General features: G+C 40.5%; 1 protein-coding gene across 3 annotated transcripts in view; it reads right to left on the bottom strand.

The window, feature by feature from the left end:
* The window catches only part of WDR7 (WD repeat domain 7), a 350,409-nt gene that overhangs the window by 83,773 nt on the left and 241,549 nt on the right, over positions 1-25,087 (bottom strand). For 2 of the 3 annotated variants that reach the window (XM_055559425.1, XM_055559426.1), the window contains 3 exons: positions 16,007-16,124; positions 13,865-14,014; positions 13,016-13,098 (listed from right to left, as the gene is read on the bottom strand). In XM_055559425.1, coding sequence (XP_055415400.1) covers positions 13,016-13,098; positions 13,865-14,014; positions 16,007-16,124 — 351 coding nt within the window. Of the gene's footprint in view, positions 1-4,706; positions 5,379-13,015; positions 13,099-13,864; positions 14,015-16,006; positions 16,125-25,087 lie in introns of those variants that run through there. The other variant, XM_055559427.1, reaches the window with a different exon arrangement.

The following is a 25,087-nucleotide window of genomic DNA, read 5'->3' as shown; positions in this document are numbered from 1 at the left end:
TGGACACGACTGAGGCGACATAGCACGCGCACGTTGAGTATGAACAGTGATTCACCTTGCTGTGCGGTAGAAACTGACACAGCACTGTAAACCAACTGTATTCCAATAATTTTTATTTTTTAAAAAAGCATGCTCTTCAGTTTGTCCATATGTCAAATAAAGGCGAGAAATAGGTAATTTATAACGTGAAGTCCATTGCAGAGTCCAAATTCTACAACTTGTATTTCCATAAAAATAATGCAACAAGGTCATCGTTTAAGTGAAATAACTGGTGCCATTTATTATGACAAAATTAAGGACAAAACACATGAAGTAGCATAGCTGGTATCATTATTCAACTACAGTTACTGAGGGCCTATATTGAGAGTTCAAATTTTCTAAACTAAAAATTGGGACACAGTTCAAAAAGGGACTCCTTTCGAATCTGTGAATTTACATAGTTAAGTCTTTGAAAGGAACAAAAATTGCCAGTCTTAGTTATACATTAAATAAATTTCCTCCACTTAAAAGAATAAAAATGCATGGAATAGGATCTATGTGGGAATTCTGGGGTATATTACAGTATTTAACCAGATGAAGTCCTATACTACTTGCTATGAACACAATAAAAGAAATAGATGCAAAAATCTTTTTATTCAAGCTATTCACAATGTGCAAAAACAATTCATCAAAAAAAAAAAAAATCCCTAATCGTTTGTTATGCATTGAATCACTACTGGCCCTCAAGAACATAACTGCCTTAATTTAAAAGGTATATTTTAATTTGATTACGTTTCTGTATTTTACCTTCCTTTCTAATTGAGCTTTGCTAGTCAGTAGCTTTGGAGAAGGATATGGCAACCCACTCCAGCGTTCTTGCCTGGAGAATCCCAGGGACAGGGGAGCCTGGTGGGCTGCCGTCTATGGGGTCGCACAGAATCAGACACGACTGAAATGACTTAGCAGCAGCAGCAGTCAGTAGCTTATAGGGGCTTAAATTTTTCCTGTTCTGAGATTAGTAAATAATATCTTTTGTACAGCAGAAATGAACAATTTTTAAGAAAGAATACTTTTGGAAAATGAATAACAAACCCTTAAATTATCCATGTCACGCTTGTGGGCTCGACTGCTTTTCTCTTGGTTGAGTAGCATCTGTGTGTTCCTACACTCCCATGTTTTATGCTACTACATCCAAGAAAGCAGAGTGAAATGAGACAGTGACCAAACTGAGTCAGGCATGGCATGCTCCATGCTGGCTCGTCTGCTGTATTAGAGTCTTCACAGGGAAATTCACGTTTAGTAACACAGCCACTGGTATGAATTCTAAGGCAATCTCATGCACGCATGTGTGCTCAGTTCACTTTCAGTCATGTCTGACTCTTTGTGACCCCATGGACTGTAGCCTGCCAGGCTCCTCTGTCCATCGTGTTATCCCAACAAGAATACTGGATTGGGTTGCCATCTCTTCCTTCAGGGGATCTTCCTAACCCAGGGATCGAACTTGCATCTCCTGTGGCTCCTGCATTGGCAGGTGGATTCTTCACCTGAGCCACTTGGGAAGCCCCCTGAGGAAACCTCAGTGACATTTATCCCCCCAAGACTCAAAAAAAGGTTAGTTCAACTTTCTTAGTGTCTAGGGTATTTTTAACTGAGGATGCTGGATTACTGATGGTCTAGGTAATTACCTGTAAATTACTCAGAACGCTCTGTGCTTCTGTCTCTAACAAGCATGATCTAGAGTGCTGGGTGATGCCTTTGGGAAGATCATCTAGGAAAATGAAATAGGTAGAGCGAAGTCCAATGATAACAGGAGGTAATGTAGAGGAGCTCGTTCCTTAAATGTTACCTTACTGTAATTCTCACTCTGCTTATGAATAAATGTGAATATGAAATTAGTTCAGTGTTGCAATAGTCTTGTTGCTGCTAATATATCTAAGTTGTAGAAAGAACATGGTTTAACATCCATATAATAAAATAGCTTTATTTATTACAGTGATGAACCGACTGTGTGAATCACAATAAACTGTGGAAAATTCTGAAAGAGATGGGAATACCAGTCCACCTGACCTGCCTCTTGGGAAACCTATATGCAGGTCAGGAAGCAAGAGTTAGAACTGGACATGGAAAAACAGACTGGTTCCAAATAGGAAAAGGAGTACGTCAAGGCTGTATATTGTCACCCTGCTTATTTAACTTATATGCAGAGTACATCATGAGAAACGCTGGACTGGAAGAAGCACAAGCTGGAATCAAGATTGCCGAGAGAAATATCAATAACCTCAGATATGCAGATGACACCACCCTATGGCAGACATTGAAGAGGAACTCAAAAGCCTCTTGATGAAAGTGAAAGTGGAGAGTGAAAAAGTTGGCTTAAAGCTCAACATTCAGAAAACGAAGATCATGGCATCTGGTCCCATCACTTCATGGGAAATAGATGGGGAAACAGTGGAAACAGTGTCAGACTTTATTTTTCTGGGCTCCAAAATCACTGCAGATGGTGATGGCAGCCATGAAATTAAAAGACGCTTACTCCTTGGAAGGAAACTTATGACCAACCTAGATAGCATATTGAAAAGCAGAGACATTACTTTGCCAACAAAGGTCCATCTAGTCAAGGCTATGGTTTTTCCAGTGGTCATGTGTGGATGTGAGAGTTGGACTGTGAAGAAAGCTGAGTGCCAAAGAATTGATGCTTTTGAACTGTGGTGTTGGAGAAGACTCTTGAGATTCCCATGGACTGCAAGGAGATTCAACCAGTCCATTCTAAAGGAGATCAGTCCTGGGTGTTCTTTGGAAGGAATGATGCTAAAGCTGAAACTCCAGTATTTTGGCCACCTCATGAGAAGAGTTGACTCATTGGAAAAGACTCTGATGCTGGGAGGGACTGGGGGCAGGAGGAAAAGGGGATGACAGAGGATGAGATGGCTGGATGGCATCACCAACTCAATGGACATGAGTTTGAGTGAACTCCGGGAGTTGGTGATGGACAGGGAGGCCTGGTGTGCTGTGATTCATGGGGTCACAGAGTTGGACACGACTGAGTGACTGAACTGAACTGAAATGAAATATCTGGTTATAGAACTTCTTTGAATAACTATATTTTGAAGGATCTGTATGCTACAGCCTCTCAAGGGCATGGAAATCTTAGTAATTTTCTTGTATTACTAATGGAAACCATTATATTATTAATAATATCCGTGGAACTAAAATGTGAATTATTAGGAAATATTTAAATCTATGACTATGAAGTTTACACAGCAGTCAAAATTGTAATTTTTAAAATATGGAACCATAAATGATTCAAAATTGCCAAAGCAATCTGGAGGGAAAAGAACAAAGCTGGAGGCATAATCCTTTCAGACTTCACGCCATGCTACAAAACTATAGTAATCAAAACAGCATGGTATTGCACAAAAACAGGCACACAGATCAGAATGGAGTGCCCAGAAATAAACCCACAAATGTAGGATTAATCAATCCATGAAAAAGAAGTAAGACTCTACAATGGAGAAAAGACAGCCTTTTCAAAGTGGTACTGGGAAAGCTGGACAGTGACGTGTGAATGAATGAAATCAGAACACTTCCTCACACCACACACAAAAATAAACTCAAAATGGTTTAAAGACTTGATTATAAAACATGACACTAACATACTTCTAGAAGAAAACACAGGTAAAATATTCTCTGGCATAAAATGGAACAGTATTTTCTGAGATTAGTCACCCAAGGTCAACCTGTGGTGGATTCATTTCAATATTTGGCAAAACTAATACAATATTGTAAAGTTTAAAAATAAAATAAAATTAAAAAAAATAAAAAGCAAAAATAAACAAATGGAACATAATTAAACTTTAAAGATTCTGCACTGCAAAGGAAACTATTAACAAATCGAGAAGACAACCTACAGAATGGGAGAAAATAATATGAATGAAAAGGGGTTAATATCTGAAATATACAAACAGCTCATATAAGTCAAAATCAAAAAAATAAACAACCCAGTTAAAAAATGGGCAGAAGACCTAAACAGACAATTTTTCAAAGAAGATATATAGATGGCCAACAGTACAAATCAAAACCACAACGAGGTATTACCTCGCAATGGTCAGAATGGCTATCATAAAATAGTAAATAATATCTACAAAGAATAAATGCTGGGGAGAGTGTGGAGAAAAGGAACCCTCCTACACTGTTGGTGGGAATGTAAATTGGTACAGCCACTATGGAGAACAGTGTGGAGATTCCTTAAAAATCTAAAAATAAAGCTACTGTATAATCCAGCAATTCTACTGCTCCTGCTAAGTCGCTTCAGTCGTGTCCGACTCTGTGTGACCCCATAGACGGCAGCCCACCAGGCTCCCCCGTCCCTGGGATTCTCCAGGCAAGAACACTGGAGTGGGTTGCCATTTCCTTCTCCAATGCACTCCTAGGCAAAAATCTGGAAAAGCAAAAACTCAAATTTGAAAAGAAACATGCATCCCAATGTTCACAGCTGTACTAATTACAAAAGCCAAGACATGCAAACAACCCAAGTGCAGCCAACAGAAGGCTGCCGTAGGAAGATACAATCGTATATGCACATTTATCCATAATGGAGCAGCACGTAGTGCCATTCGCAGCAACATGGGTGGGCCTTGAGAACATATACTTAGTGAAGCAAGTCAGACAGAGAAAGACAAATATCACTTATATGTGGAATCTTAAAAATAATACCAATGAATTTATATACACAACAGAAACAGATTCACAGACATAGAAAACAAACTTATGGTTACCAAAGCAGGGAGGGAGGGAAGGAAAGACAAATTAAGAGTATGGAATTAACAGATACAAAACACTATACATAAAAATAGATAAGCAACAAGGATTTACTGTATAGTCCTGGGAACTATATGCAATACCTTGTAATAATCTAAAATGAAATGTAATCCGAAAAAAACACAACCTTGTTACACACCTGAAATTAATACAATATTATAAATCAGCTACGTTTTAATTTTTAAAAGTTATTTTTGTATCTTTTAGAAAAATATCTACATATACATAAATTACCCTAGGTAGACCTAGGATATTTTAATTAATACAAAGACAACCTCTTTTAATTTTCAGAAAATAATCACAGTGAGTATTATGTGTAAAATGGTCATCTTTGTTTCTGTGCCTTCTGAAATTAAATTATAAATGTGTTAAATTTCACATACACATCTACTTAAATACACACACACACACACACACATGTGCTACAGAAAGGACTTAATAGCTGGCTCAGTGGTAAAGAATCCACCTGCCAATGCAGGAGACACAGGAGACCCGGTTTTGATCCCCAGGTCAGGAAGATCTCCTGGAGGAGGAAATCCGCTCCAGTATTCTTGCCTGGAAAATCCCATGGACAGGGGAGCCTGAAAGAATCAAACACGACTTGGTGACTGGACAAACACAGGGACTTTGATAAAACCTAACTCAGTAAAAGACAGAAGAGGAAGACAAATTTGAGATGTGATGATGAGATAAAGAGAAAGGGAGATGTAAGCCCTAACTCTCTAAGTTAGGCAGGGAATGTGGTTTTGAGCTGCCCAATGACCAAAGCAAAATGTTTAAATTAACTCTGGTTAAGTGGAATTAAAAACAAAAAAACACATTTTCATTCCTTAGGGCAAAGCAAACAGAAACGTCTGTCATCTGGATTTGAAAGAAATGTTTTTTTTTTAATCCCTGGGCTGGGAAGATCCCCTGGAGGCAGGCATGGCAACCCACCCCAGTATTCTTGCCTGGAGAATCCCATGGACAGAGGAGACTGGTGGGCTACAGTCTGTGGGGTTGCAAAGAGTTGGACACGACCGAAGCGACTGAGCACTCTCAGGAGGGACCCTGAACAATGGACATCAGCATGATCCCAACTGGACTGTAACGTTCCAGAGACACGCAGGGGCCAGGTTCCTCAGTGCAAACCGCAGGCCAGACACTGACAAGGAACTGGGGGAGTCAGTGCTGAAGGAGGTCAGACAACGTGGTCCTAACAGGCAGCTTTCTGACAGTTTAGCTTAGTCTAGGGATATAAAGTAGACTATGTAGAGGGATAAATGGACCATGCTTTTTTTAAACTAGCTTCTAAGTGTTCCAGTTCTGTCCAATGGAGCTTTAGATAAAAGTCGATTAATGAACAGTCTGAAGTTAAAAGTCTCTGCTGGCATTGTGAGCTACTGTCTAAGGGCATGTCTTTCAAAACTAACGGTGCATCACTGCAGGAATGAAGGAGCTGAAGGGATGTCCTCAGACATTTTCTTGGAAATTCTGAGTTTACGCAATATGTAAACAAAAAAGGCACTCTAGGATCCGAGCTCTTAGATCACTGAACGTGCCACAAAGGACAATGAGTCGGGTTTTGTTTTCCTGATGGAGGATTATCAGAGGACTTGCTTCTGAACTTCAGTGTGCATAGGAACCATCAGGCTTCAGGATAGTCGGAGGCAGTGGGTCTCAGGCAGAGTCTCGAAATCAGGTAATTCTCTTGAAGATCATCCAGGAACTACACTGAAGAGCTCATTATTCCTCAGAGGACCAAACAGAGAGTGAGCATTCATTACGAGTGTCTTCAGTTCTCTCAGCTAGTAGGCACGGAATGTATTTTAATATTGACTCGTGAGAGCTCTTTCCCAACACATTCTTGAGAGTCCCAAAATCCCTAAAACAGTTGGGTCTATGAACTACTGTCCTTGGATGTCTGTGAATGCTCTAACTCTTACATAAAATGTTTTATGACAGTTGGCTCTCTGTTTTCATGGGCCCCACATCCACAGATTCAACCACCGTGGGTGGAAATTCTTCTGAGGACTCTCAACTCCATGTTGATCTCAGTCCTACAAACAGGTGTGTTCCTCTTGAACAACTGCTCTATCATCTGCAGATTGTGATGCAGGCATTGATGGTTGGCCCCTCTTTATACACATGATGCCAAGAAGTTGAGATATAAACCTATACTTCAGCAATTTGGGCTTCCCTGGTGGCTCAGACGGTAAAGAAGCCGCCTGCAATGTGGGAGACCTGGATTCAATCCCTGGGTCAGGAAGATCCTCTGGAGAAGGGAATGGCTACCCACTCCAGTATTCTTGCCTGGAGAAGCCCATGGACAGGAGTCTGGTGGGCTACACTCCAGGGGATCGCAAAGAGTCAGACACGACTGAATGATTAACACATTCACTTTCGACTCTGGCAAATTATACATTAATACAGTGCTATAACCTCATGTTTTAATATCAACACATGCTTTTGGGTGAGTGACAGGAAAAATTCTATTAAATTTTACTGGGCACATGTTCTAATCCATTTCTGTTTTCAAGCAGAAGACATTACAAGAAGTTTTAACAGCTGATAGAAAATTATATGAACAAAATTAGAAAAAAAATCAAACTTTCTGCATCTGTCCTATTTTCTTTCATTAGATTTACAATTTGTAGCTTAAACTTGTTTGAGTATATATGTCACGGGACAAAAATTTAATTAAAACATAGTTCAGTGGATGGAGTCACTATTCATTAAATTATATATTAAGTCATATAATCATTAATAAACCTGAGTAAATAAATGAATAAACAAGCAAATCTGAATAAACTGACTGTTGGTATATAGCAACAAACAATTCAGAGGTCAGCCTGAGTTTAAGCCCAAGACTTTCAAGACAGCAACCCAATGGAAATTTTATATGCAATCTAAAAAATACCTGCCAAGTTACTAACAATGAAGATAATATTAGAGAAATTACGACATTCAAGTTTTAAAATTCTAAACTGAAAACTCAAAATCCAGATGCATATCAGAATCAAAGCCTACTGGTCAAGGTTAAAAAACAAAACTGAACAACAGGAAAACCAATCTTAGGATCATTTCACATTTGATGATGCTAATCCATCTTGGTACTCAGAAAAGAGTGAATTTTATGTATAACCCAAATGAGAGTACTTTTGATTTAAAAACAGTCAATGACTTCAGGATACCAGATATACCAGGTATACCAGGTTCTTGATGGAATTAATACAACTTAAGATATGAAAAGCATCTTTATAACACTAAAAATTATTTAATATTTGGAAAGTAAATCAATTTTTTTACCTATATGAAAATGATAATAATGCCATCCTGTACTTTTTAGGGATATAAAATCCTCTCAGATGAATATTAACTAATTTCTTACACACATTTTGGGTTTTTACATTATTGTTTGGCTAGAGAAAACACTCCCCCAGGAAATTAATATTCTCTGAATACCAAAATCACAAGCACTCTGCTAGGTGCTTTGACAAATATCATCTCACTAAATATATATATATACACACATACTACAAAGAAGTTTATAACTTTTTATGATCTACTAACTGTAACAACTAAATATTGGTAGTGTAGCAGCATTGCAGAGCTTAGCCTAAGCTAAAATACGTAGCATCTTTGGGCTTCCCAGGTGGCTCAGTGGTGAAGAATCTGCCTTCCAATGTGGAAGACCCAGGTTTGATCCCTGGGTCAGAAGATCTCCCGGAGAAGGAAATGGCAACCCCCTCCAGTATTTTTTGCCTGGGAAAAACCCCATGGACAGAGGAGCCTGGTGGGCTACAGGCTCTAAGGTCACAAAGAGTCTGACATGGCTTAGTGACTAAGCATGTACGCATAGCATCTTTAAGAAAGGGTAAAAGAAAAGAAAGAGGAAAAAAGCCAACAAAACAAGAAGAAGACAAGAATACAACATTACATAAAGATCTTAAAACCAAATTTCATCTGACTGAACCACAGATATTCACATCATTGACTTTAACTAGATTTTCATATTTAGTGAAAGGAAGTTACTTCTAAGTAGAGGGCATGTACGAAGAAGGCAATGGCAACCCACTCCAGTACTCTTGCCTGGAAAATCCCATGGATGGAGGGGCCTGGTGGGCTGCCATCTATGGGGTCACACAGAATCGGACACGACTGAAGCGACTTAGCAGCAGCAGCAGCAGCAGAGGGCATGTAAGTGCTGTAAGGAACCTAGTACAATGGTATAAACATGGCAGATATTCAATAAAATAATTCTTACTTCTGTTGATATGTTAACATGTTTGTTGTTGTTCATTTATTGATCGAGTACAAATCAGCCTAAGTAGGTGGCATGGCGTCGACCTGTAAGGAGTTCCTGTCTAAGCTTAGTGTTCTCTGAAGTCCTCCATGATTTATTATCTGTTCCAACTAACAGTTTTAGTACAAGTTACAACATTGTTACTCATCTTCCTATGTTTATGCACTGACCTTTTGGGGCTTATATCTTCACAACTCTAATAAATAATAATAATCTAACACAATAAGAGGTAGTCAATTACTTCAATTTATAACTATTTGTTATAAATCCTATGTTTCACGTGCGGATGAGTCACAAAAGTCGTGTCTGCCTCTTTTGAGACCACATGGACTGTAGCCCACCAGGCTCCTCTGTCCATGGGATTCTCCAGGCAAGAACACTGGAGTGGGTTGCCATTGCCTTCTCCAGGGGAGCTTCCCAACCCAGGGACCTTCATCTCCTGCACTGGCAGGCGGATTCTTTACTGCTGAGCCACCAGGGAAGCCCCATGTTTCATATACACTCTGCTGTATTTTAAATAAATAACCAACAATGACCTACTGTATTAAAAAATGAAGGGGGACAAGAGATGTTACAAATGAGATGAGACTGGCCATGTGTTGATAATTCTTGAAGCTAACTGATGGATTCATGGGGATTTATTACATTACTCCTTCCACTTTAGTGTTATGTTTGAAATTTTCCAAAATGAAAACAATTTTTTAAAAATCCTGCTTCATAACATTATGCCTTATCACCTATATTCTGGCAAGAGTTTGCTTAAACTCTGCTGACTCTCCAATGCTTGCAGAATAATGACCAAATTCCTTCATACAGAATTCAAAGTCCTATCCTGTGACATGTTGTGAGAATTCCACCCTCAACCTACATTCTGGTCACTACCACACCAAATTCTCTCTCTTACACTTTTGTGCCTCCAAACATTTGCTGGTATGATCCTTTCTGTAATTCCAGATGACACATAGCAATTTATTCTGCAAAGCTCACCCCATCAACTCTTTGGTGAAGCTTTTCCAAAACCTGCCACTAATCCTACCAACACCACCCTAAGCCCCTGCGGACAAATCCTTTTCTTTGCTTGGCAGCCACTTTTAAGAAAAAATTATTTATTTTAATTGGAGGATAATTACTTTGTAACACTATGATGGTTTCTGCCACACATCAGTATGAACTGGCCATAGGCATGCATGGGTCCCCTCCATTCGGAACCCTCTCCCACCTCCCCCACCACCAAACCCCTCCCAGTTGTCACAGGGCATGGGTTTTGGGTGTCCCGCTTCATATATCAAACTCGCACTGGTTATCTGTTTTACATATGGTCATATATATATTTCAGTGCTATTCTCTCAAATCATCCCACCCTCTACTTCTCCCACTGAATCCAAAACTCTGTTCTTTACATCTGTGTCTCTGCTGGCAGCTATTTTTATTAAAATATTTTTCTCTGTCAGAAAAAAGAAATTGGGGCTTCCCTGATAGTTCAGTTGGTAAAGAATCCGCCTGCGATGCAGGAGGCTGCGGTTCCATTCCTGGGTCAGGAAGATCCCCCGGAGAAGGGATAGGCTACCCACTCCAGGGCTTCCCTTGTGGCTCAGCTGGTAAAGAATCCACCTGCGATGCGGGAGACCTGGGTTTGATCCCTGGGTTGGGAAGATCCCCTGCAGAAGGGAAAGGCTACCCACTCCAGTATTCTGGCCTGGAGAATTCCATGGCCTGTACAGTCCATGGGGTTGCAAAGAGTCGAACACGGCTGAGTGACTTTCACTTCCACGACGAAATTGATATTATTAGTCTGTCCTCTCCTTTGTGAAACTTCCTAAGACTCCCTTATGATTATTGTTCTTACTCTGCCTCTTCTTTGTGAACTTTTTAAGACTCCCATATACAGAGTTAAGCACTGCATTTGCTGCCCAACCCTGCCCCTGGTATGTAATTCTCCTCCAGTACCCAACATAGCACTCACCCCTGGAGTTATTTATCTTTTAACTACCTGCCCTATTAGACCCTGTGCTCCTTGAGGACAACATGTCATTCATCATTGTATTCCCAGGGCCTAGTTAGCACCTGATACACAGTAGGTGTTCAATAAATGGTATCAAATTAATAAAATACAATTGCTTTCAGCCAAATCAGAAAAAAAAATTAACATCAGCTTATATGTGTTTCTTTAGTATTCAGGCAGAAACCTTCCTCTTCAGTGATTAAACAACTGCAAACAAAAGTGGACTGGCAGAAATGAACGGGACTTAAGCAACGGAGGATGCTGGAGGAGGCAGACTTTCGGCAAGGCAAGGGAAGAGAAAGGCCCTTTAAACGCTGAATGATTTCCTAGCCTTAGCTCCAGGAGGCTTATTTTCACAGCAGACACTGGTGCTATAAGGAACGCTTTGCTAACCTTCAATAGGATAATTCCTAATAAAACTGCTTCCTTGCTTCCACTAAGTGACAGATAAATGTCCATTTTTTGCTTAGACGTTTCCTTAGAGAACAGTCGACTGGGAACATAACAGCTACACGTATTTTTAACATCAATTCATTATACAAAAAAGATTTAATATATATAATTTTCAATAAAAAGAACATAAACCAGAATTAAATATGGCATGATTTTACAAAATTACTGTATTCTAACGTGCCTGATCTATATCACAAGAAAATATGCATCTGTACAACATGCATATTAGGTAAACTTTTTCCATGTGTTCGTGATTTAACCTCTGGTGGCATATATCAGAAACAGCAAAATGAAGAGACTAGGATATAAAATCTATTGTAAATACGAGGGAAGATATGGGAGGATGCAGAGTACAATTAACTCAGCAAACATTTGCTGAAATGCCAGGAAATACAGAAGGCGTAACGATGCACTGCGTAATGCCACTGCAAACTCCAGGCTTTCCAGCGCAACACACTCACCGAACTGAACAAACGTGCGGTAAGGACAGCACTGCGCTTATCTTAAAAAGAACAATGTTACATAACGGTGCCTAACTGGTTGTTCTGTTTTCTACAAAAACAACTGCTAAAACAACTTCAACAGACATTAACACTATTTCTGCTGAACACATGGAAGTTAAAAAAATTTTTTAACAAAAGTGTATCTCAAGCTATAAACATTTTGAGAACCAAAAACTACTTTAAAAGAAAAATAAACATGTGATTACATTTTGACATTAAAAAAAAAAATCTTCATTTCCTACTGATAAATGCTACATACAGACAAGGGCCTTCCCAGGGGCACTACCATGAAGCACCTGCCTGCCAGTGCAGGAGACATGAGGGATGGGGGTTCCAAGATCCCCTGGAGGCGGGCATGGCAACCCACTCCAGTATCCCTGCCTGGAGAAGCCCACGGACAGAGGAGCCTGGTGGGCTATGGTCCACAGGCTGTGAAGAGCTGGACACGACTGAAGCAACAGCAGGGCATGCACACACATACAAATGATTAGAATTACATGTCACCTATGCAACATTGTTTATAAAAGTGTTAACTGCTCTTGGCTTCTTGGAACTGCTCTCCTTCTCATAGGGAAATCACCTATGTTTAGTAGGAGAATATGCAACTACTGGCTTTTATATTAAAAATAAAATATACTACGAAAAAGGTTGCATGAAGATTTCTATTGCTGAAAAGTTTTCTTCTCCTTCAAGCTTCCTAACTCTTCTTTTTGTAATATAAAAGCTAATTTGGTAATGGATATACAAATAGACATATTTAATAGATGCTATCTCTTACTCCTTGTAGTGGTTCTGTTATAGTTGTGTTTTCTTAGTATAAGCCGATTAAATCGTTTTAGAAAGTAAGCAGATATTAATTCATAACAGGGTTTCTAATTGGCCACAATTACTAACTCATCCTGCTCAAAAAACAGTTTAAAATTATTTGTTACTAAAACTTTTTTTTACTTTGCATGCTATAGAAGGCTTCTTTACCTGCAGATGGCTGGAAAACATTCCTGAAGTCCTTTCTTTTTAACTAAAGATCCTTCAAGGCAGTACATAATGATGTCCATAACCTTTACAGAAAAGATACAAATTTAAAATTAGTTTCAAATACGTAATTTTCCATAATTTAAATTATTAACTTAGGCTGTATTTGCATGAAAATTCTCATAATTTTATTTTCATATTTACTTTAAAATTATAGTACATTTACTAAAATTATAGTATACTTACTTTATACAATAGGCTATCCTTTCTCTTATCCGTGAAAATCATTTTTTAAAGAGAGCACACAGTAAAATAAAGAAACCAGACTTGTTTACTTGAAAGGCATTTCATATTTTTATATATAGGATAGGTAGCTTTTATTCAAGCACACTCTATGTTCTATTTATAATGAAAGATACCAAAGAGATTATAACCTTTAAAAATTACTCTAATACAGACCAATTTCATGTGAATGGTAAATGGACATAACAATCATTTTGAGGTTTGAAGAAATTTAAATAAAGTCTTCAGAAATTATAAAAAAGTTCGTTCACTTTAGTTACCTTTCTTTCTTTTAGAGGTGTTGGAAATAAAGATGCTGATTTATATTACTACACTAGAGTACTTAATTTAGGCTATGAATGTATTGTATAAAACAGAATATTCTTAGGACTTCCCTGGTGGCCCAGTGGTTAAGAGGACCCCATGCTCCCAATGCAGGGAGTCCGCCGGGTTCCATCCCTGTCAGGGGACCAGATTCCATGTGCTGCAACTAACGAACCCACGTGCTGTAACTAAGAGCTGGTGCAATTAAATACATATTTAAAAAGAAAAAAAACAGAATATTCTTACCTCCACAAGAAGGTCCACGACATCTGTCGGCATCTTTTCAATAAGAATTTCAATGACTCTCAGAATTTCCCCTTTCGCTCGGGCAAGAGTGGTGGTGTGCATATTCTGTTGAGACTGGGTGTTTGCGGCGAGAGCAGTGTGTCTGTGCACCTAGAAAACATTTCCAGGCTGTAGATAAGGTCGATGCCTCACAGACTTCACATTTCTAGCCTCTGGGTTATTTTTCACTTACTAATACAGTAGAAAGAAAAGTCAACAAGAACAAACGTCTTGTGGGTAGGTCAGGAAACACTTTTAATTGCAAAAGAAAGTACTTAGTACAATAAATATTCAGTATGTATTTCCTAATGGAATTTTAGTTCTTGGGTATTATATGAGACTTTAACTGATCGCGACATTTTTAAAAAGAGACAAACTGAAGTTTTGCAAATTTTGTATATTTGGCATTGAGGTGGGTAGCAACTGGGGGATTGTTGTTGATGTTTAGTCGCTAAGTCGTGTCTGACTCTTTGCAACCCCATGAACTGCACCTGCCAGGGTCCTCTGTCCCTGGGACTTCCCAGGCCAGAGTACTGGAGTGGGTTGCCAACGCCTTCTCCAGGGATCGTCCAAACCCAGGGATGGAACCTGTGTCTTCTGCGTTGGTAGGTAAGTTCTTTATCAATGAGGAAATGGCAACCCACTCCAGTATTCTTGCTGGGAAAATCCCAGGGACAGAGGAGCCTGGAGGGCTACAGTTCACGGGGTTGCAAAAGAGTCAGGTGTGACTGAGTAACTGAGCATACATGCTCCTGACTAACACTCCCTCAGTCTAGATACCATGTCCATACTAGGAAAGTATCACAACATTGTTAATTGGCTACACTCCAGTATAAAATAAAACGTTTAAAAAAATAAAAATACTCATATGTAAATGGTGAAAATTAAGTTCAAAAACACAATCAATATAGAATACTTGCTTATTCTCTTTAAAGAGGCAGTTTAAGGTCTGGTATTTATAGAACTTGTATCTGGGTGGGACTGACGTAAGGCTTATTTAGTATATTCAACATTATTATCTCTGTATAATAGACTCTCATTGTAACACTACACACTATTAGAAAACACAGCCCCTCAGTCTGCAAATCCATTTTAGATGTGAATTCAAAGTCCCACTGCCTCATTTAAACTCAATCTGCTATTAGGCCCTGCCTTCCTCCTCCCTTCTAGCTATGTGTGTGTGTTAGCTGCTCAGTCGTGTCTGACTCTTTGCAACCGCATGGACTGTAGCCCGCCAGGCTCCTCTGTCCATGAAATTCTCCAGGCAAGAATACTAGAGTGGGCTGCCATTTCCTTCTAGCTATATTCACATCAGAAATTTTTGCTGCATGCCTATTAAGGATGGCTCTGGGGCAGACATAGGCGCAATAGGTTGTAGGTTATCAGGGCAGGTTCAGAGGTATTTATTTAGCATTTTAAAAATTCATCATAGCTACGGGAAAAAGAACTCAGGCACAGGCCATGCCCTGTGGACACCGAGTCTGCACATTACTCATGCTGAAACGGAAGAAACCTTTAAAGAAAATTTAGGAGCTTATCTCCCTTGCCTTCTCTCCTACTACTAAGACCTACAGGAAAGACTCTATAATTGGTTCATTGTTCTTTACTAGTTTTTCAGTTAGATGTAGCCAATTAGTTAGAACACTAAGAATGTGGGAATCAATTGGCATTCAAGTCTTTATCTGTGACATGCCATAGGAAAAACAATTAGCAAGTTTATGACTTACATTTTTGTTTACAGTTGGACAGCCAGTGTTAAATAAGTCCAGTTTTGATTACAGGTAGATACTGTGGGTACCTTTAATAGATTTTAATTTGAACACGTCTGCTATATTTCAGATTGAGAAATCACTGGCAAATATTTACAAGTGAATTAACTTTGAGAATAGAAATGAATGCAAAAGCCCAAGTAACGAATGCACCGCCATGGAATTCAGCATGCGTGCACACAGGTACATATGCATTCATCCCAGTGCTAAATTATTAACTTGCATTGTTCCAGAACAAACTGGAAGGATTAGCTATGCACATGGAGCTTCGGCTGACAATGTGAACTCATTCCTCTAAATGAGAAGACGGAGCCCACTGAGAAGTTGCTCTCACCTCTTTGGCGATGGTGGTGATGAAGGCCGGTGGTCTGGCCGTGGCAATGAGGGAGAGGGCATGCCGTGCGGAGCGGGCGGAGTCGGCGGCAGGGCTCAAAGGCAGCCCCATTGTGATGCTAAACAGGGATCAGAAAAAAAGGGAAAAGAGAAAAGAAGCATTAGAAATATAGACTGAAAAGATTAGACACAGCTTATAATGTCAGTTCAAGGTCAATGGGAGCACTCAAACAGTTAGAATATAATGGACTTGCAACAATGAGCGGTGATTAGAAGTCAGGGTGTTCTGGCATCAAATACAAAATCAAATAATTAACCGTGAAGATTGAAAACAGTATGTGCATCTGTCCAAAACGTTAAAGATGCCTTGTTAACAAATTATCAGGAACTAGCACTGCATACATATCACTGAGCTCTGAGTCAGGGAAGAAAGAATATCGCGAAGGGCATTTTCAATTTTTTTTTTCCTTGAAAAAGTTAAAGGTAATATAGTTGGCTTATAAGGGCAAGTTAAAAGGTTGTATTTAAGGCCTATATCTGAGAGGAAGCAAAACTCACTCCTGTCCATTAAATTATCAGAAGACCTGAAAATGACAAAATTAATTTTTAGTTTGTATTAATACACCCTCAGTTGTGCTAGTATACCCCACATTCAACACTCTCAGAATCAAGTTACTAATTTGCGTGTTCTGCCAAAAGTTATTTAGTATTGTTGCAAAAAATTGCGTTGACAGACACTTATTCTCTCTCTATAAAGAACATACACATGGCATTATACACATACACATGTATATAGTCCAGGCTATATACAAGAATATGTACATGATGAAATAAATCTATCTCCTTATAGGATAGTAGTGTTATGTATTTCTTTGCCACTCCTAGAGCATAAAAAATAACATTTTTGTTGGAAAGCTTCTATTATACTTTATATAGATTAGTGTGGAAAGTATTAAGACTTTTCATCGAAATGTGGTACGTGATCCACACATCAACTGTACAGAGGGTGTATCTGTTACTCAGTAAGAGATCCGTTAACAGCTTCTCTCTCTAGTTAAATCACATTGATATTTAAATATCTGTATGAAATTATATTAAGATCTGTCCTGCTCCAATTAAATAAGTTTTTGTGCTTCATGTGCCAACTGACTTACAGTTACTAAAAATCTGTAAGAACTTTATAAGTATCTCTGTAGTTAATCAATGAATCATTATATTAACTTTTAGTTGAAAATAAAGAGGCATCACATAGGCATTCCCATCACTGTTAAAAGAAAGCAAATTGATTATAGAAAATTCTACGTATTTTGCTGCAACTGTTACACCACTTTAATCTTTGACTGGTATTGTACGTGTCTCTACTTTTTCCAAACCGAGGGCAGACACAGAGTAAAAACTCAGAGCAGAGAACGAGGGAGAGCTGTCCTTTGATGCTTACCACAAAAAAGACAGATGTGAGCTGAGGACACACACACTGAACAATAACCAGAAGGGACCCGCTGGGGGCGCATCACCCCCACGGGCGACCCTGAGGCCCTGGGGACCCCATGGCGGCTGCACAGAGAAGGGGGCTCCACAGGAAGGCAGCTTCTCTTCTGGACTGAACGTTGCTATTTGAGAATTCAGGAAAAGCAATGTTCACTATGTGAGTAGTGTTGGGCTAGACTGCTTGCAAAATTACTGCAAAGTTCAGATCATGATTAGGCTGTTTTAAAAACTTCAAATGCCAAACTGATTTCAGATACTCTAGGATGTTTCGTCAATGTGGGTGAGTGGTGCTGATGACACAGTGGCATGTTCACCGACTAATTCTAATCAAACCTAAATCAGCTTTCCCGAACTGAATGAAATCACAGGATGCTGGAGCTGGAAAGACCCCCTAGCAGTCAGCCAGGGAGAAGGGGTGTCTGTTTCCAGGGTGGCCCGGCCCCACTGGGGAGGCATGCGAGGAGGAAGAACTGGACGTGGACCGAAGGTGGAGACGGGGCTGCCCTGTGCCACCTCAGGTCCTTCTGCATCTGCCCAGCACATCCCTGTAAGGTGGTGATACCTGCCGTTTACAAAGCAGAAATTAGGTCCAGGGAAGTTGAGTGAGGAGTCGAGGTAACAGCGTAACATCTTTTAGGACAACCAACCCCTGGAGAAAATAGATGGGGGGCGGCTGGACGACATTGCGCTTAACTGGATGAATGGACTGGTAACATGGCTAAATTCAGCAGTTTAGGATACCTGGCTAGCCTGCATCCCCGAGAGAGGTTTCTAGTGGTATATCATAAGACATGGACCTTCGCTCTGTGTTATTCTGTATCAACAGTAGCCTGAATGAAGCCATGGGATGCATGGATATCCACTGGTGTGCAGATAAAGTTGTAACAGAGAGCGACCGTACTAAACAGCAGAACAACGTCTACAAATAGCAGAACAGTGTCTATAAAATGGGTCTATTCGAATATTGATTTCACCAGGTTGATGAGAAGAATGAATCAGCTAACGAGATGCAAAAACGTCTAGTCCTGCATCTGACATATTACAGTTGCAAAAGATGCTTCTTCTCACCAGAGAAATAGAAACAAAGAGAACGAGATCAACCTGCTGGTCACTGGTTTCAAGTGAAAGGCTTAGTCATACACCACCTTTCCTCCTGCTCAGCAAATGACCTTGTGAATTTGGGGAAATTGGCAAACTTCTTACAGGAAGCGAAGTGGTAAAGTATAAGGTTAAGAAGAGAAGTTATAGCGTAACAAGGAACGAAGCTAACCAAAGACATATCACAGTGCTAGCCACTGCACTCCACGGGAGCTGGACCACCCAACAGTTGGTAGAGATGCTCGTGTGTGCATTTGAGGGATGCCTGTCCTCAGTGCCTAGCGGTCTGAGGCCAGGAACTCAGAATGGGGACGCAGCTATTGCTCTGGGTCAGGGCTCTGCAGTGACCCTCAGAGTATCCACTGAGCACAAGCGGGCGGGTTGTGAGCATGATAACAGAGAGGAGTCGCCCAGGCAGCAGGGGAAGAAGAGAGACCTTGCCTTTCCCACCGACGGTCTCTTCAGTGCACCGCTGCTGGAGTAATCTTCCCAGAGCACCAGCTTTATTTCATGGTTAACCTGCTTAAAAACTTCAGTGGGTCTGGGTGCTTAGAAAAATCTTAAACTCCTCGGTTGGAGATGCCAGACCCTCCATAATCTAGTTTCGCTAATTTATCACTCTGTCGTCTGCACACCCAAGCTCCCACGGCCAGACTAATTTCAAAGCTGGTTCCTGAAACTCATTCCTTTTCAATCACAGTATTTTGCGAACACTTCTCCACTACCCCCTTTCCCCACTGGCATACTCTCCTTCCTCCGCTCTGTTCAACTCTGTGGAAGCCCATGTGGTATTCTGCAATTGCTAGAGCACTCAGTGACGTTGAATGAAACAAGAACAACCAACGACAAAACCTGTTTCTTCTGGGTCCTGAGCACTGACTCTCATTCTGAATTAGTTTTGTATTGTGAGCCAATACACAGACTGGGACCGTGCCTTCTAATCCTGCGTATCCCTTTTTCCCTCCACCGTGTGCCTAGTACAGCCTTTGGTCATAGTAATAGCTCAATAGCTATGCACTAAATGAAGTTACCTGGTAAATTCAGCAGGAAAAAAAAAAATCACTTAAGCCAGTTATTTGACTGAATTGACCAGGCAATGAAGTCAAAGTAATTGATCTGGTAGTCCCAACAGACAAAGTCTAATTCTGCATGTAGTTATCTTGAAAGTCAAAAGTGTGCTGGGTGTGTGATATATTATAATGTGAGATTCTAACTGAACAAGGAAGGATCATACTATCAGAGGCTTGAAATGAAAGGGGGTGTCTGTCTTATTCTGGAATCTGTATAAACACAGAACTTCGTCTTTTCACCTGATCCAGCTCATCTGGCTGTTATGCAGATCATTTGTTATATAGGTTTATAGGATGGGTCTTGGTTTCAGTCTTTATTGTGAAAAATATGATATGCCACACTCCCTGTTTTACTCAGCATTTCAGAATATATATCCAATACGAAATACCAGAGATGATAGATATTATAGATAAAAACCATGAACAGAGAAAGAGTCCACTCAGGCCAAGCACATTCCTTACCTGACTGCTCATTAATCCTGTTCTAATCCTTACCCCATGGAGGTAAACGCTTTTTAAAAGTTACATGTAAGACCACTTCAGTTAAATGGCACTTCCTACAGTTGTCAGACTTCCCCATCTATCAAATTAAGGAATGCTGTAGGGGAATGTTCCAGGGGGAGAAACACTTAAACTTTCATAGAATAACCTGCAAATCATAGTCAAGATAGTTACAGACCGAAAGCTTGTGTTTCCCTAAAATTCATATGTTGATGCCTCAGGACTCAAGATGATAGTGTATGGAGCTGGGCCTCTAAGGAGATAATTAGATAAGGCCATGAGGGTGGGGCCCTTGTGATGAGATTAGTGCCCTTAGGAGAGACACAAGAGAGCTTGCTCTGTCTCTCTCTTCCAATCCTGGCCACAAAGAAGTCACGTTAGGACACAGCAAGATGGCAGTGCCTAGAAGCCAAGAGAAGGGACCTCAGAAAGAGGTCTTTACAGCATCCTGATCTTGAATCTCCCAGCCTCCAGGACTGTGAAAACTACGTGTCTGCTGTTTAAGTAACCCAATCTACATGCTTTGTTATGGCAGCCTGAGTGACCTAAGATGAACAGTAGCAGGGACTGAAAATGCTCCCCCTCTAAAATAAAGACTAAAATTATTTTGTAAAGGTATAATTACAGATCATCTGGGAATTCCTTCCTACCCCTTCCTGGTAAAACAGGTGTATTAACAATTGTCCTAAATGTAGTAAGAAGTCGGCAACTCCTCTTCGTCACGTGGGACTGGAATCTGGTAAGTCACAGGTGGCACTAATTTCCTAAACTCAAAGGTAGTAATTCCTCCAACAAGTACTTATATTTTAGACATACTTCCTATATGATGTATACATTTACAATGATTAAAATCTATGCCAACATGATTTAGATAAGTGTGTGTATATGCGTGTGTGTGAGAGAGAGCGTCACTCAGTCATGTCCAACTCTTTGTGACCGTATGCACTGTAGGCCACCAGGCTCCTCTGTCCATGGGATTCTCCAGGCAAGAGTACTGGAGTGAGTTGCCATTCCCTTCTCCAGGAGATCTTTCCAACCCAGGGTTTGAACCCAGGTCTCCCGCATTGCAGGCAGATTTAGATAAGTGGTTTCCTCTCATTACAAACTTTCTATTAAAAATAAATGTCATGTGAATAGGAAAAATAATTCAAATATGGAAGCATAAAGCACCTGTTTGTATGATGTGTTCTTTATTCTCTGGCTCTCAAATCTAAAAAACATGCTCAAGATTTGAGTTAAAATGTCAATTCTTTTTCTCCAACTCTATTTCATATCATTCAAAAAGAATCATTCTAACATAAAGCACTTGTCTATGCTATCCAAGTATGTGTGGTTTCCAGTGATTGTATGTTTCTTTCTCAAAGTCTGGCAACTGTAAATGTTACAGAAAAGCAACAGGCTTGGTGGAGATCATCCACACCCCTCCATCACAGCAGTACGAGGTGAGAGTCTGGCACTTTCAGCTGCAGGGTTGGCCCTGGTCCGCTGGTCTTCTTCAGAGTAAAGGTCGGCAACATGAATTAGGACAACTGGAATCAGAATCACAGAGCTCAGCACATACAAGAGCCCAAGGATCCTTCTGTACTTTATTATCTAAAAAGGTAGGATTTTCTACTGTTTCTAACATTTTATCCATATGTTCATGACCATGTTGATCTACATAATCATGGATTTATAAAAAAGATAATACCATGTATGTTTCTATTTTTTCAGAGTTAGCAAGGGATGGGGCAACGTATGATTTCAATGAGGTGCAGCTTCCATGTTCAGTTAAACAGTTCGTCATGAATAAGAAGCCAGTAATTATTAATTTTAGAAATTCCTCTCATAAGATTCTACCTGTGGATCACTCATTAAACCAAGGGTGACATAATCATGTGGTATGGGAGCAGTAAAATGAGAACTAGGAGACCTAAGTGATGGCCTTAGCCCTCAGAGGACTGGTGTAACCTCAGATAAGTTGTTTAATTCCTACAACTTACTTTTACTTAATACATACTAAGGGCAATAGATTGCATGCTGCTAAAGCAGAATTTCATTTCTAAAATTCTAGGACTTCATTAAATGCTTATTGTAAATGACAATGGAAATCATATAACAGGTGTTTGAATACATAAGAATAAACACATAATACAATGCCCAAACAGTCAAAAAGCTTACTGATATTTAAATGGATCCACTGGAGAAGGGATAGGCTACCCAGTCCAGTATTCTTGGGCTTCCCTGGTGGCTCAGCTGGTAAAGACTCTGCCTGTAATGCAGGAGACCTGGGTTTGATCCCTGTTTTGGGAAGATCCCCTGGAGAAGGGAAAGGCTACCCACTCCAATATTCTGGCCTGGAGAATTCCATGGGATCACAAAGAGTCAGACATGACTGAGCGACTTTCACTTTTAATTTTCAGAAGGCGCAAAATTCTTGATGAGAATGATTTTTGAAATCTGAAAACTCTGAGTTGATCCCTTGTAAGTCCTTTTCATGTTGTTGTTGAGTTGCTGAGTTGTCTCCAACTCTTTTGCAACCCCATGGGCTGTAGCCCACGAGGCTCCTCTGTCTATGGATGTCCCAGGCAAGAATACTGGAGTGGATTGCCATTTCCCTCTCCAGGGGATCTTCCTGACTCAGGAATCAAACCCACGTCTTCTGCACTGGCAGGCAGATTCTTTACTATCACGCCACCAGGGAAGCCCAAGTTCCTTTTCAGAGGTAGTTTTATGGCAGTTTTAAGCTGAGTGTTCCATTGGTCTTTACTTCTCTGGGTGTACAGTTTCGGATGTAGATGACACAGTGGTGGGAGCGTGGCTTTTGGTATCAGTGAGACTGGGTTTGAACCTCACCTTTTCCACTGACCACAGTGTTACTGAGGACAAGAGAAAGCACCTCTCTGAGAGTCATTTCATTATCTTTTGTAATCATTTTTACAGTCTTTTAATATAGAAAAAGGTAAAACTAATCCTCTCTTTGACCCCAATTCTATTCCCTAGAGATGACGAGGAAGGCAATTATGTTCAAGTTTTTGATGGGGGCATCCCAGGGTTTAAGTTCTGTGAGAAATTAATGAATAAAATTAGCTAAAAAAGAATGCTTCCTTTCACTTTCCTGCGTGTGGAGCTGCTCGTCAGCCTCCCTGGAGCACACCTGTGCCTTCCCGTCTGTCCCCTCCTCTTCACAATCACTGAAATGAAGATTCAACTGACACTCTTGTTTGGGTGCTGTCTGGGTGCCCCTCTATAATTTATCAGCCACGCTCTGAATGTCCATACCATTTACTCTCCTCCTTCCTGTAAGATCTTCTCTTTCTTGTAAGACTGCAAGGGCCCTCAAGGATCTTGGTCTCATGTTACTTTGTCACTACCTATGGCACCTAACACTGTCCCTTCCATAGATGCTTGCTTAGTTAATAAACACAGTTTAAAATTTGGCAAAATGTTTGAAAACAGCTGGCTTTATTTTGATTCCAAAGAGGTAAGGTTTTAAAGTCCTATTTTGAAATTAAAAACCTTAATTTTGGGAGAATGCTCTACTCATCTTGAGCCATATGTGGCTTTTCAGAAGCCCGCTCAGGAGTCCTCCCTGACAGAGGATGTTGATGCAGGGGACTGAGGGAAGGACAGAAACTCTCCCATCATGGGTGTCCTTCAGAAGACGGTAGCAGCCTGAGCGAGTTGCCCTGCCCGGAAGCTCCTCCATACACTCACAAGAATTGGAATAAAGAGGGAAGCACTCTTGTCATGTTTTTTTTTTTTTTTCTTTTTAAAAAGAGAAGCCTAACATAAAGGCTTTTTCATAAAGCAAGCTTAAGATCACAGTCAGGAGAGAGGCGGCTGGGCGCTGTTACTGTGCGTGCAGTTAACCAGGCACAGGAGGGGCGGCCCGTGGGCACCAGGAGGGGAAGATGACCAGTCACCCTCGTTGCTCTGCTTCGCTGCATCTCAGTCCTTCTGCAGCCTGTACCAAGGGTGTCAGGGATGGACAGGCCATTTTCAATCTAAATCTTGTTATAGATTAATAAGCAAACATTTTCTTGCTTATTATGCAATTTATCACGATGAAAATTACATTGGACCCCTCAAGGCTACATGCTGATACGTTCATTTATTCAGAGCTATGTGGGGAGAGCTATACTAACCTTCATAACAGAAAAGGGTGTAAGAGCAAGGTTTAAATTACCTACTGAGAACCCAAGCACTGGTGTCTGTAGACATACTCCATGTAGATAAAGCACAGCACATCTTTATGTTTGCTGATATAAGCTTTGTGTGAATTTATTTAAACACAAAATAAAATATTAAATGGTTAGCCTAAAATGAAAACCTATCACTTCTCCCAGGCAACAAAACAAGACTGCATAATTATTGAAATTGTGTTTGGACCAGATTTGAAAATAGGCTATAAAATTCTTTTGAAGCAAATTCTGGACAATTTGCCTTCTCTGCCTTCTCTGGCAGAGAAGGCAATGGCACCCCACTCCAGTACTCTTGCCTGGAAAATCCCATGGACGGAGGAGCCTGGTTGGCTGCAGTCCATGGGGTCGCGAAAAGTCGGAGACGACTGAGCGACTTCACTTTCACTTTTCACTTTCCTGCATTGGAGAAGGAAATGGCAACCCACTCCAGTGTTCTTGCCTGGAGAATCCCAGGGACGGGGGAGCCTGGTGGGCTGTCGTCTATGGGGTCGCACAGAATCAGACATGACAGAAGCGACTTAGCAGCAGCAGCAGCAAGGTTAACCAGGAGAGCTGAGGTAACAGCAGCCATTCTGTTGACTCTGTGAAGGTGTCAACCACAGCTGCGGCCAAGGGGAGGATGAAAGATTGAAAATACATGTCGGGCTTTGCACAAAGGCCAGCTGCCTCTTACGACTACTGCCAACTCATGGGCTCATTGTCCCTCCTACTCCTTAAAGTCAATCAAGAACGTTCAGGCCT

Source organism: Bubalus kerabau, chromosome 21 (genome assembly GCF_029407905.1).
Source record: "Bubalus kerabau isolate K-KA32 ecotype Philippines breed swamp buffalo chromosome 21, PCC_UOA_SB_1v2, whole genome shotgun sequence".
In the NCBI taxonomy this organism is placed as follows: Eukaryota; Metazoa; Chordata; class Mammalia; order Artiodactyla; family Bovidae; genus Bubalus; species Bubalus kerabau.
This window is presented reverse-complemented; position numbering and strand designations above follow the sequence as displayed.